At 35.7% G+C, this 13,583-nt stretch overlaps 1 protein-coding gene across 1 annotated transcript in view; it reads left to right on the plus strand.

The window, feature by feature from the left end:
• TTC6 (tetratricopeptide repeat domain 6) overlaps positions 1-13,583 on the plus strand; it is a 189,528-nt gene that overhangs the window by 171,924 nt on the left and 4,021 nt on the right. Inside the window, exons 27-29 of the mRNA XM_043556026.1 lie at positions 4,795-5,005; positions 7,786-7,938; positions 8,805-8,975. Of these exons, the coding sequence (XP_043411961.1) occupies positions 4,795-5,005; positions 7,786-7,938; positions 8,805-8,975 (535 nt within the window). The remainder of the gene's footprint in view (positions 1-4,794; positions 5,006-7,785; positions 7,939-8,804; positions 8,976-13,583) is intronic.

Below are 13,583 nucleotides of genomic sequence, written 5' to 3' on the forward strand. Positions count from 1 at the left end.
TTATGAAATGTAATCACTGAGTCTATATGGCAGAGCCTCCTTAAGCTGATACTGCTTTGCAATTCCAAATAACCCAACTTTCATCAGCCGACTGGAATCTCTATTGTCCTTTAATAAAAGTAGAATTTAAATCAACAGTAAAGCCCTGATAACTCAACAGTCCCAATTCCATGTGGTTTCAGTTTTACTGAATTTGGCAATAAGGAATGTTTAGTGATTGGTTGTATTTATTTCAGGAAACGTATTTTTGCTTTTCAAGGTATGCCATAACATACTTTTACCACAGCAGCATGGTTTCTAAGTATTGAGATTCATTATTGATGTCTTCTAGCGGGGAAAGTAAAAGTTTTTTCATTTGGAAAATTCAAAAAAAGAAAAAGGAATAAATCTTTAAATTTTAGGACTTTGATCTTTGAACTCATGGGGTTGCAGACTTTTGAAGTATGCCTTTGTATATCTCTGGCTCTCACTCTTGTCGTTGCTAGGAGACAACATTCCTTAGGCTGAATATCCTACTTGTTGTCCAATTTGGTCACTAAGAGTGTTATGGTAGAGTTAATTTTTAGATCTCTTTGAGAAAGCCACCTTCAGATTAAAAAAAAAATGGCGCAGAGAGAAAGCCTGATTTACTCAGAATTATATATCCTATCCACTTTTTACTCTGGCACATTTATTTTCCTATTATTACATTTGCATAAAATATTTTTGAATCCTGGACTCTGCAAACCACATTCTTTAGTTTTGGGAGGTATTTATGATTTATTTGTACAACTCAGTAGCGCACATCTGGTCACGTATGTGATTAATTTGAAAATGCAGTGGACCTTTGTGTCTGTGGCCTCACCTGCACACTCAGCACATGGTCCATAGTTATGGACATTGTAATGAAAATCATGCATCTTCCCCAGTGATCACGTTATTTTTAAATTTATAAAAGCACATTTTATTTTAGAAAAACTAATTTAATATACTTTTATATATATTTGTAATTGATGCTTAACAATTTATGTCTTGATTAATATGTATCCTGATAGAACATAGATACTCTACCAGTTGTTTACTATTGTTTCCCAATTGTTTAACTACATGTGATTATTCAACAAGAGCTTCAATCTAGGATATTGTGTGATATTGACATCTTCAGAAAAATGAAATTGCTATGTCTATAGTGGTATCTGTGTCATTTCTTTTTCTGTCTCTGGGAAGACAGAAGTCTCTGGGAAGTCTCTGGTTTTGGCACTGTCCACCTCCTCTGGACTTAATTTTTAGTCATTGTCAGCTTTGAAGAACTTGCGAGGTGTCTTTCAAAGTTCCTTTCCAGCTTTAAGCTTTAATAATTATTTACTTAGCCCGAATAGACTAGGTGCTCATTAAACTTTAGGGCTGATAACTAGATAGGTATAGAAAAATAGCTTTGATTTATTGCCTCATTTTTTCTTTTAAAATTTGTTAGTTTAGGGACACCTGGGTAGCTCAGTTAGTTAGGCATCTGACTTTTGATTTCTGTTCAGGTATGCTCTCACAGTTTGTGGGTTCAAGCCCCATGTCAGGCTCTGTGCTGACAGTGCAGAGCCTGCTTGAGATTCTCTCTCTCTCTCTCTCTCTCTCTCTCTCTGCCCCTCCCCAGCTCATGCTCTCTCTCTCTCTCAAAATAAATATCTGATAAGGGGTTAATATCTAATATATATAAAGAATTTATACAACTCAACACCAACCCCTCCCTCCCCCAAATAATTAGATCAAAAATAGGCAGGGAACTTGCATAGATATTTTTCCAAAGAAAACATACAGATGCCAAAGGGTACATGAAAAGATGCTCAACATCACTTATCACCAGGGACATGCAACTCAAAACCACAATGAGAGATTACCTCACACCCGTCAGAATGGCTAGTACCAAAAAGACAATACAAGTGTTGGCGAGGATGTGGACAAAAGGGAACCCTCATGGTGCACTGTTTAGAATGTAAATTGGTGAAACCAGTGTGGAAAACATTAAGGAATTTCCTTAAAAAATTAAAAACAGAAATACCATATGATCCAGTGATTCCATTACTTTACCCAAAGAAAACAAAAACATTAATTTGAAAAGATCTGTGCAGCCCTATGTTTATTGCAGCATATTTACAATAACCAAGATATGGAAGTAACCCAAATGCCCTTCAATAGATGAATGGATAAAGAATATGTGGTACACACACACACACACACACACACACACACACACACACTGGAATTACTCAGCCATAAAAAAGAATGCCATTTGCAACAACATAGATGGACCTAGAGGGTATTATGCTAAGTCGAATAGATCAGGCAGAGAATGACAAATGTGGAAGTTAAAAAACAAAACAAATGAGCAAACAAACAAAAACAGAAACAGACTCCTAACTACAGAGAACAAATTGGTGGTTTCCAGAAAGGGCAGGGATGGGGAATGGGCAAAATAGGTGAAGGGGATTGAGAGGTACAAAGGAAAACAGAATGCGTTATCCACTTTTAGAATGATTCCTGTAAGCAGTGAGACTGCAGCCTCAGGCATTGTTACCCTATATTCAGTGAACTTTTACCTCTCCAATAGTGCCAGTAATCAGGAGAGAAGCACAATTTCACTGTAAACTACTGAGGGAAGTGAACCTGTGTTTTCTTAGTAACAATCCACAGAGAGAACTCAGTGGGTACCAACTGACTCATGTATGTGAATGTTCACTTTTGCCTGCCTATACTAGAAGGAAGGACTAGCTAGCTTCCTGGTATTTCACTGTTGATTCTTGTATGATCTTCTGACAGAACACCTGATGCCCCATGTTTGGGGAGTGTTTGCCAAAACATGCAGCAAATATCCTAAGTACCACAATTATTCTTCATGGCTTAGGCATTAAACAATATTGAATCACATTGTGAGAAACTGAATTACTTTTCAGCCTCAAACTGAATTCTTTCTCAAACCTTATGAATACATCAAGGGCAAAGTCTCAGCCAAAATCTAGTCTTAATAACTTTCCAACACTTTGTAATAGAACTCCGGTTCAGTTTTCTACAGACCATAGTATCCAACTCCAATAGCTATTTATTTTTACGGTTGCTTTCTATTTATGGTATGAAATATTAATTTTCTACTTACGGGATTGAAATTAAGTTGTCTTTTAAAATAAATTGAGTTAAGGGGTGCCTGGGTGGCTCAGTCGGTTAAGCGTCTGACTTTGGCTCAGGTCATGATCTCACAGTTTGTGAGTTTGAGTGAGTTTGTGAGTTTGTGAGTCAGGCTCTGTGCTGACAGCTCACAGCCTACAGCTTGCTTCACATTCTGTCTTCCTCTCTCTCTGCCCCTACCCCACTCATGCTGTCTCTCTCTCTCTCTCTCAAAAATAAACATTAAAAAAAAAATAAATTGAGTTAAGTAAAAAACAGTGATTTGGCCTAAAGAAAAATGTTCAGTAAATGATAGCGTAGGTAGAACATAGGGCAGCTGTCACAAGGGAGGGGCTGAAGTTTGGGGAACACTATAAAGAGATATTCCTGAGTAATATCTAGGAGATGACAGTCTAAAATAGTTTCCCTGGGCTCCATGTATTTTATGAAGGAAAAATTAGTAAAGTAGTGGTGCATCTTGTTAAATTTTGAGACCGTTTTGAGAAGTAATGAAGAAGAGGCTGGGAGAAAGATGGCCATCTTTATTGAGGGTTTCTTTGCTCAGTGGTTTTCACACGTGCTCATTTGCTCTTCAGAACAATTTTGAAAAATTAATATTAATTTACACATTCAGGTTTACGTCTGAGCTTTCTTCTGACTACACTGTTGAGATATCAGATCTTGTGCACCAACAGTAGGTAGATTTAAAGCAAAGAATGTGAGCAGAGATGACCACATGAAAAAGCGTGACGTTTGAGGTTATGGTTTACCCAAGTCTGAATCCTAGATATTGTACACTGTTGAACGTCACTATGCTATTTACTGCACACAGACTTTTCTGAGCCATTTTCTTTTCATCTACAAAATGTAGAAAATTATAACTAGCTTAAGAATTGTTGGAGGGATTAAGTGAAATAGCATAGGTAAAGCATTTAGCACAGTACGTGGTATGTAAGAAGTTACTCAGTGTTAGCTCCCTCATTCTAGAGACTGAATATAATTATTAGATATGCATATACGATGGAAAAGTGACTATATCTGCCCACGAACAAATATTTGATTATTTTACTAGCTCTCATCCTACCACAAGAGAATAATTAGGGATGAGAGATAGAGTTATCATTTATTCACATGTGTTCACATTTTTTTTCTTTTTTTTCTTTTCACTTTTTTTTTTCTTTTCTCCTTTCCTGGTGTCATAAAGAAAGCATTTCCCTTTATAGAAGATCTGATATAGGCCTGCCATGTGATAAAAATTTGGTTCCTTTCATTGTATAAGGAAATGTGAAATACATAAATACATTTATTTTAATCTGATTTAAATAGTGTATTTTCATCATTAATAGTGTATGTTTTTCTGTACTGGCCGCTGATAGCTGTTAAAAACAAGTTCGGGAATGCCATTCATACTTGTATAGTTCTGAAAAAAGAACTTTAGAATATCATCCCAACATATTCTGCCTTTTTCCTTTCACCAAAATCTTCAAAGACCCTGTCAGTCTTCCTTAGGTCATATGAACTCATCCACTCACTTCCTATGATGGATAATAAAAATGAAAGATTTTTTTATAAGGGTCAATGCAAATCTTCATGGATAAATTATATACAGAAAAGCACTTAGAAAATACATCAGAAAACATCAATATTTTCATTTATTTTCAGAAATAAGGAGTTTGAAGAAGCTGTTGATTTCTTCACCTGGGCTCTTAAAATTGATCCATGTTTTCTGGATGCTTATGTTGGACGGGGGAATTCTTACATGGAATACGGCCATGATGAAGCTACCAAACAAGCACAGAAGGACTTTCTTAAAGTGTTGCGCATTAATCCAACATACACAAAAGCCAGAATTAGTTTAGGCTATAATTTACAGGTAGTATTCTATAATAACATATTAGTTCATAAAAATTCCTTTTGGAAAAAGGAGAAGAATATATTTGGCCCTTTACTGGTGATTAGGATACATGTTATTTCCTTGGTTATGTACATTTTACCTTTCCCTTAAGGTTAGAGCAGCAGTGAGAAGCGAGGGTTTATTAGTCACAGGGAGGCTGCCTGGGGACCACACCCAGGGGCCTGGTGCATAGTGAGGTGATGACCCTTCAAACCTGAGATTCCTTAACACCTGTGCCCTGCCTTACCTTACCCCCACACTTATATCTTTTGAAATTTGCCTGATGGGTTTCACATATAACAAACCTGGCTAACATTTGTTTCACTAACCTGTATTGGACCCCAGAGCTATTGTCCTGTTGAATTAATGAAAAGCTAATGGGTGAGAATAAGCAATGGGTGAGAGTTTTGAAGTGGACTTTAGCCATACAATGGGTCAGATAACCACTGTACAGGGATTCAGGTCATCTTCCAAATGGCAGTGAGTGAGAACTTACTGGGCAGGCAAGAGACTAGGTGTTTGTCCTTTCAGCAAGATGGGAAAGTATTACTCTCTGTGTCACTACACAGGTCTCTGAGTGGTTTCTGGAACACACTGACCTGACCCATGCACTCACGAACCTATTTGCACTAATAATATATGTAGCGACATCCTTGGAATAAAGTGCTAAGTGTGCTTTATATTCCATGAAGAGGAACTGAGTAATTAAATTTTTCTTCTCTTTTTTAAAATCTTTTTTCAATATTCAAAGTTTTAGATAATGGACAACAAATATGTTCAAAATATTGTAATTTGCAGAAATTCTTATTAATCTGCAATTACAGTTGATTTTTTTAAATTTGAAAATAAATGAGTTTGGCTGATCTAATAATATTAATAACATTGGAGTTGATTGTTAGGATTGGCAGCTATAGTGAAGTGTGCCCAAGAACTCATAATAAGGGAAATAAGATGGCCCTCTGAGACTTAAACATAAAATTAGCCATTATTGGATCACAGTAGAAATTTGCAAAATCAGCTTGAAGAGACAGGATGACTTCCAAAGCTGCTAGAGCTGATTGCAATCCAATGAAATGTGTTAACATTGTCATGCATTGCATTCAAAAGGCATTTTACTGAGCACCTATATAGGATAAGAATTGCTCTAGGCCTAGTGATATGCAGTAAACCAAATATACTTGGTTCTTCTTTTAGAGTTTACTGCCTAATAGAGAGATGAGTAGCAATCATGTGAATAATTATTTAATTATACTTATGATAAGTGCAACAAAGGAAAAAGATGTGTTTTAGGACAACTTATAACAAGTGAACTTAGATTTGTTGAAGGGGTAAGGGAGGGCTTTTTGAGAAATTAACAATTAAAGGGAGTGTGAAAGACTAGTAATCCGTCAGAATTAAGAATTGGGGCTAAGATACAGTGAACAACCCATTAGAACGTCTTGTGAAAAAACAGAGGGCCCAAGTGGATGGAATGTTACGGGAAGAAGAGAGTGTTGTAGGACAAGGCTAGAGAATTGGAAAATGACTGGAGGTGAAGGCCTTTCAGGCCAGTTAAAAATGCTAATATAATTAACCAAAGCAGTGACATCAGAGTTTTGTTTTATGAAGATCTCACTTTGTATATATCAACCTGAAAGAAGATTGAGAAACATCAGTATGAGGAAGGATTGAGTCAGGAAAGGAAGGACTTAGAAGAGTTACAGAGGTTCATCCAATTTCTGCTCAGGGGAAAGAGTAACCATTTGTTCAACAAAGATTTCTCTACTGTGTGCCTACCACTAGCGATATAGAAGTTAGCCAAAACAGATGTCAGAAACAGATGACAGATATCCTGTTGTGAGGCTGTCTGCAGCTTAATATTCTTATTCTTGTTTCTCAAATGAATTTGTCGTGACAGTGTTGATTTTCACATAATTTGTACAGAGGCAGAAGATTTGCTGGTTAAACAGTGTATAGTTAAAATATTAGTTTTATGTAAGAGTCATTGGGCTCAGTTTGGTGTATGTGGGGCAGCTTCTGGCAAGGTGGATTTTTAACCTATGAGAATAAAGGACAGACAGACTCTGGACCTCCATGAATTTATCAGCTCACTGCCTTACGGTGATGAGGTATTTAGTTGCTAGCTGGTCTTCCCTTGGAAATACTTGGACATCTTTCAGTTTACAGCACCCCTCTCCTAACCTTTGTTCTTATTTTCCAGTTGCTGCTAAGGTTTGTATGAACAGATACTTGGTAGATTTGAATGCATTTTTCCATGAAATATGTATAGTGATTCTAAAATTCTAGATGCTGGTAAAATCTGTCAAAATAGGTTTTACGCTATTAGTTTATTCTCAACACATTTATTTTGTTATTTTCATTATGTATATGTTATGTATAGCTGGAGATTCAATGCCAAGGAATAAATACAATCCCTACCTGTGTGTGTATGGAGCTCAAGTAAACCTCATGGTGGTGATTGTCAGAAGCATTAGTGTTCTCCAAGATTGGCATAAGAGATGACTCTGACAAGTAGATTTATTTTAATTAATTAAAATGTTAGTATAAATACTCAGAGGTAATTTAGTCAATTGAGTGCACTCACAGTACAATCTACTTTTTTTTTTAATATCTTGGATTTAGCACAATATAAATTGGCCCTTACTGAAGGCTTTAACTGATTAAGTTAGAACCATAAACATTTGTCACATTATAGACAATTTCTAACTTGTCATGTTATAGACAATTTCTAACTTCCTGTAAATGAAACCTTATTTTAGGCCCAAGGAAAATTCCAGAAAGCTTGGAATCACTTTACCGTTGCCATAGAAGTTGATCCAAAATGCTACTTAGCCTATGAAGGAAGAGCTGTGGTCTCTCTTCAGATGGGTGATAATTTTGCCGCAATTCAAGACATTAATGCTGCCATAAAGGTAAAAATGCACTTAGATTATATTATCATTGGCATAAATTAGCACCATTAATAAATAGGGTTATGTAACTTCTTGGTTACTTTTTAAAGTAACTTATAGGGAAAATGATATTTGTATGTTTTCTTTTTCCATAAGAATCCTAAAGAGTTATCATGGTTTGTCAATTTTATAACGTAAATAACATTTAAAATCCAAAATACAAACTCATGACAAATGTTGACTCTTGTCAGTAAATGCAATTTATAGTTTCATGGGACATAAATATTAGTTTGTAATAAAAAAATAAATGCAAAAAATAAAATAATGTTCTGGGTTCAAAGGAACTAAAGAAAGAACAATATAAATTCCAAAATCCTTCTGTAGTGAAATGGCAAATAAAAATCTTAGGTTTTGTATACAGTGACAGAAAAATCTTTCTCTTTTCTTCTGGAGTTTGGATTCTGTTTTTGTAGAAATGGGCAGATTTTGTAATCGTTGAGATGAGAAAAAGGAAAGAACTGAAAGATAATTGCTACTACCTAGGACAAATAAACATATTAACTATTTAATTTCTTCTCCAGCTTAACAGAGCTAAACAGACAACCTCCCCCTCGCCCCCCCTCCCCACTACCACTGTGTCTATCTTTTGGAAAGGAACTGAGTAAAGCACTAAGATTATTTGTTTTATTGCAACCAAATCAACAAAGGTTGACTTTGAATCAACTTCATACCCTGTCATTTCTCAAAATATTTGCTCTAATGGGTTTCACCTGCACTATAAAATTACTAGTTTCCCACAAGTAGATTTCATAACATTCATTTTTAGACTTGAAATTGGAGATAAACACTATTCCCAGATGCTAAATACTCATACTATTATATTGCAGATCAATACTACAGCAGAATTCTTAACAAATCGTGGTGTGATTCACGAGTTTATGGGTCAACAACAGAATGCAATGAAAGACTATCAAGCAGCAATTTCCCTAAATCCTACGTATTCACTGGCTTACTTCAATGCAGGAAATATCTATTTTCACCACAGGCAGTTTTCCCAGGTAACGAGTTTTCCTTAACATTGCCTTTTAGACACTAAATGCTTTCTTTGTTATATATAGTTTCAAAATGCAATCCTTACATAACAGGCTAATCATTCATTAGCTCTTTTTTTTTTAAGTTCTCTTTCATAAGAATGTTTGTAATTATTTATTAAATGTTTACATCTCTATGGGTTTATTCTTGTCATTATCATCAACCATTCGATACTTGTCCAGTAAACATTGTTCTGGACTTCCCCAAGCACGGGCCATTGCCTGGCTATCCATTGTTGCCAGCTTCTGTCCTGGCATCCTCTCTTTGACTCCACTTAGCCAAATCTCAGATTCCTCCAAGACTCTTTTTTCATGACGTGATTATCTAACTTAATTGCTACCTTTCCTAAACTTCAGTCACATGAGCACTTGACCGGGAGTAAGGAGATAAAGATGTTAGTTGTGGTTTTATGACATCTTAATCTTTTTGGACTGCAATTCAGAGTCTCTGAAATGAAAATGTTGGGTTATTAGATGATATTTACATAATTCAAATTATTCTGATATTTACATAATTCAAACTCAACTTTAATTTTTTATTTATATTCTCTCTTTTGTTCTTTATCTTCAGTTTATCTTTGTTCTTTGTCTGTCTTTGAGTCAGAAGTTCAATTCATCTATTGTCACCCTTTATTTTATATTGTGGTGAGTTGTCAAGGTGAGGCCATTTCCCTAGTACTGCTTTTAGCAGTTTCCTATGTATTTCGGTCTGCAATGTTTTTGTTTGTTTGTTTTCCTAAAATGTTACACCTGAAATTTTATTTCCCCTTTGACTGAATAATAAATTAACAAGGCAGTTAAAATGTCTAGGTAGAAGGACTTTTATATTTTCTAATTTTAGAGTTTATTGAGTTTTAATGTGGTCTAGTATATGGCAACTTAAATACTCCAGGGGCCTTTTCTAAAAACAATTTATGCTATAAGGATATATAGTTAAAAATATCCATATAAAATATACCTTATAAATTATGTTTTTAATTTAGCCTACATCCATACTTGTTTTTCATTTGGTTCATGTTGGACCGAGAAAGGTTTATTTAAGTATCTTAAAATTAGTGTGGCCCTCTGTAGTTTTCTTTACATCTCTTATAATTTCTGCTTTATAAATATTGCTGCTACATTATTATTTTATGTACAGATAGTCATACACATTGCATATGCATTGTGAGTGCATTACAAATGCCCTTCTGTTTCTTTTAGCTCTTTGGAATAAATTTGCTTTTATCTGATACGAAGATTGTGACCTCTGATTTCATTTGGTTTGCTTTTTGCCTGATATTCCTTTGCCCTTCCTCTTATTTTCAGTGTTTAGAATCCTTTATTTTAGGTTTGCATCTCTTTTATACAGCATAGAGTTAGATTTTGCTTTAGATGGCAATTTGAAAACATGTGGCTTTTCATAGATGGGTTAAGTCCATTTACATTTTGGCATGGTCAGTATGTTTGATCTTCTGTTATTTTATGTCATATTTTCTGTGTGCTGCATTTAAAATATTTTATTCTGTAGTCTGCTTTATTTAATTTTTTGAAAGGTTTTCTGATATTTAGGAAGGTTTTCAGTTTTGCTTTAGTGATTACCTTTATAAACATATTTCTATACTCTTAGTTTCTTATTTCTCCAGTTTCTCTACTATGAACAACAAGATTACCATTTAATCTCTTCTTCCCTTAATCCTCCCTCTCATTATTAGTTGATTTTAGTTAATAGTAATCTTTTTTTAAAAAAGGTGTCTATTTTTATTCTTAAATATGTTCAAGCTTATGGTATCAGCTTGTGCCAGTTTTCCACTGTGTCTCTCTATTCTCCCATTTTGTTGAGAGTTTCGTTATTCCTCCACTGCCAGAGGGGTTAATATTTGCACACTATTTTGTTACCCTTATTTCACATTTCAGCCTCTGTTCTCCAGTTAAGCATACTCAGTTGTCATTACCAGGCTTTTTGCCAAAGTTTCCCTCCCAACTGCTAATTTCTTAGTTGCCTGAAATGGGTCCTCTAGCAGAGTCCTGAGAAAGGGCTCATGAGAGCAATATTCCTTGAATTTTTTAATGTTCATAGCTGTTTGCCTGCAGCTTTTACAACTAAAGGTAGCATGTCTGGGTTTAAGGTCCTGACTCACTGTTCTTTCCTTGAATGTTTTAAGTATTTCACTATTTTCTGGTGTTATATGTTGTTGTCAAAAAGCCTGATGCAAACGTGATTTTTGTTCTTTTATTGGTGACTTTGTTTTGTCATGACAACCAAAGTTTTTTTGTTCGTTTGTTATTGTTTTTAAGTAAAAGGTTTTACCAAGGTACGTCTCAGAGTTGATGATTTGGAATCAAAGTATACGGTGTGCATTTTCAAGACGCAGATTTCAGAAGAGTTTTGTTGAATTCAGTGTAAAACTTTTTTTATTATTCTCTTCATTGGAATGAATGCCCATTATTATATATAAGATGCCCTCTGACTTCTATATACCAATTATTTTTTCTTATGTTTTTTAATTTCTTAATTTCTGTTGCATTTCTTTGCTTTTTTTACATTTCTCTTCTAAATATTTCCCGTGTTTTTCTGAGATCTCTGTTATCCCCCGTGGACCTTAAATTTTTTTTTTTCATCTGATTTCTATGTCATGCCTTCCTAGCCATGTCTTTTCTGGTATCCTTCAGTATTTGTTTATTTTTTTCTTAAACACAATTGCTCCCTTAGCATTTTTTTCTAGTTCGTTTTGAAATGTTACATTATAATTTTTCTCTACATTGTAACAATACTTTTTTTTTCTACTGAGTTTTTATAATCTTTCCAAAAATTAAGCTATTACTTTTCATCCTTGGCTTTTACAATGAAGGCAGGCAAATTGCTTCTCTGTTAACTCACATTTGAATGAGATACATCTTGTTCCTGGACTAACAGCAGAGCCTCTTGTGGGAAGCAGGGTGATGGGCCATGGTAACTTTCTAAGTTCTGCTCACCTTGATGCTATGGCAAAAGACTGCAAAATGTCCTCTCTAAGCCTACCTGGTCTAGGAAGGCTTCCACTACAAGCTCTGTGTTTCTTAGAAATTTTCACAACCCTTACCTTCTAAGATGATGTGCTCATTTTAAAAACTTGTTTTTATTGCTTGTATTTTCTGAGAACTATAGCCTCGGTGTTCTCCTCTGACATCCAAGACTGCCTCCGTATCCCTGAATAAAATGACCTGTGGGGCATCTTTATATACCAAGAGCTATCGTTCTTCTCTTTATTTTGCTGGAAAAGTTCAGCAAATATTTTCTGATTCCACTAGCTCTTCATCTCTTCAACCTCCGTATACTTATAATGTACCTGCCATGTGTGAGGCATTAATAATAACCCTGAGGATACAGAGCTGAACAAGATAAGGAAGGCTTCTTTTCTGATGTAGCTTACTTTTTATTGGAGGAAGAAATAGAAAATAAACAAGAAAAATATTAGTAGTGACAAACATCTAGTACAGTCTCACATAAGCATTATATCAGTATAAGCATATATGTGGGACTATATGAGATGAGATCGCCTGGGCAGGTAGTATAGCCCAGAGAGAGGGGTTTGAGGAGCGAGCCCTGTGGTAGCACCAGTGTTTAAGCGCAAAGCAGAGAGGAGATACCAGAATGTAGACTGAGAAGGGAGCACCCGGCTAGGATGATGAGAAGAAAAGTAGGAGATTATGATAATACCTTGAGAATAATGGGCTTTAAGAAGGGAAAAGTGTCCTGTGGCAAATGCTGCTGGGAGAGGTCAAGAAAGAGGAGGATGGAGGAAGTCACTGATGATTATGGCAAGAACACTGTCACAGCAGCAGAGACAGAGCCTTGAATAAAAGGGTTGTGGAAGTGGGTGGCAGGGTGGCTCAGTCAGGGAAGCATCCGATTTTTTATTTCAGCTCAGATCATGATCTCCTAACTCACATATATGAGTTGCTAAAACTGGATATTTTCCAAGTACATTAGAGCCCAAACTGGATTGATCTCGCTATCCCCTACCTCTTGTCGAGCTCTTCTTCATATAGATCCTCTCTCAGTTCAAGATGTCATCTTCCATCAGGTCACCTGAGTAGACACATCAGCATCAACCGTATCTTTCTCTTCCTAACTTCTTTCATCCATCAGTTATCTAATCCTGTCAGTTTTGCTTCTTGATTTCTTTCCCTCAGACATGTGCCCTCCATTCTGTTCTACTGCCATTGCCTTGGTTTATTTAGGTCTTATTTTTTCCCAAGTTAGATCATGACCCTGGACACCAAGCCCTGTGATGAGATTCATTGACCTCAGTAGTGAAGCTAAATGCTGGGACAGAGAATTATTGAAGGTATAATTCTATGAGGTGTGAATGAGATTGTTGTAGCTCAGACCTCAATGGACAGCTGGGAGGCTAATGTTTCCCAGGTTGATAAGCCAAGGTCAGTTGCCTTAAACTTCATCAATCTTAGACCATCTTTGTCTGGGTCCTAGCAATGTTTCCCTGCATTGTGGAGTTAGTTAGTGAGATAAAGATAAATAAAATGACCAGGTCAGTTTTCTGTTCCCATAAATGTTTAAGATCCACACGGGAGGGAGATTCTAATCTTTTAAACTTG

Source organism: Prionailurus bengalensis, chromosome B3, assembly GCF_016509475.1.
Source record: "Prionailurus bengalensis isolate Pbe53 chromosome B3, Fcat_Pben_1.1_paternal_pri, whole genome shotgun sequence".
Lineage (NCBI taxonomy): Eukaryota > Metazoa > Chordata > Mammalia > Carnivora > Felidae > Prionailurus > Prionailurus bengalensis.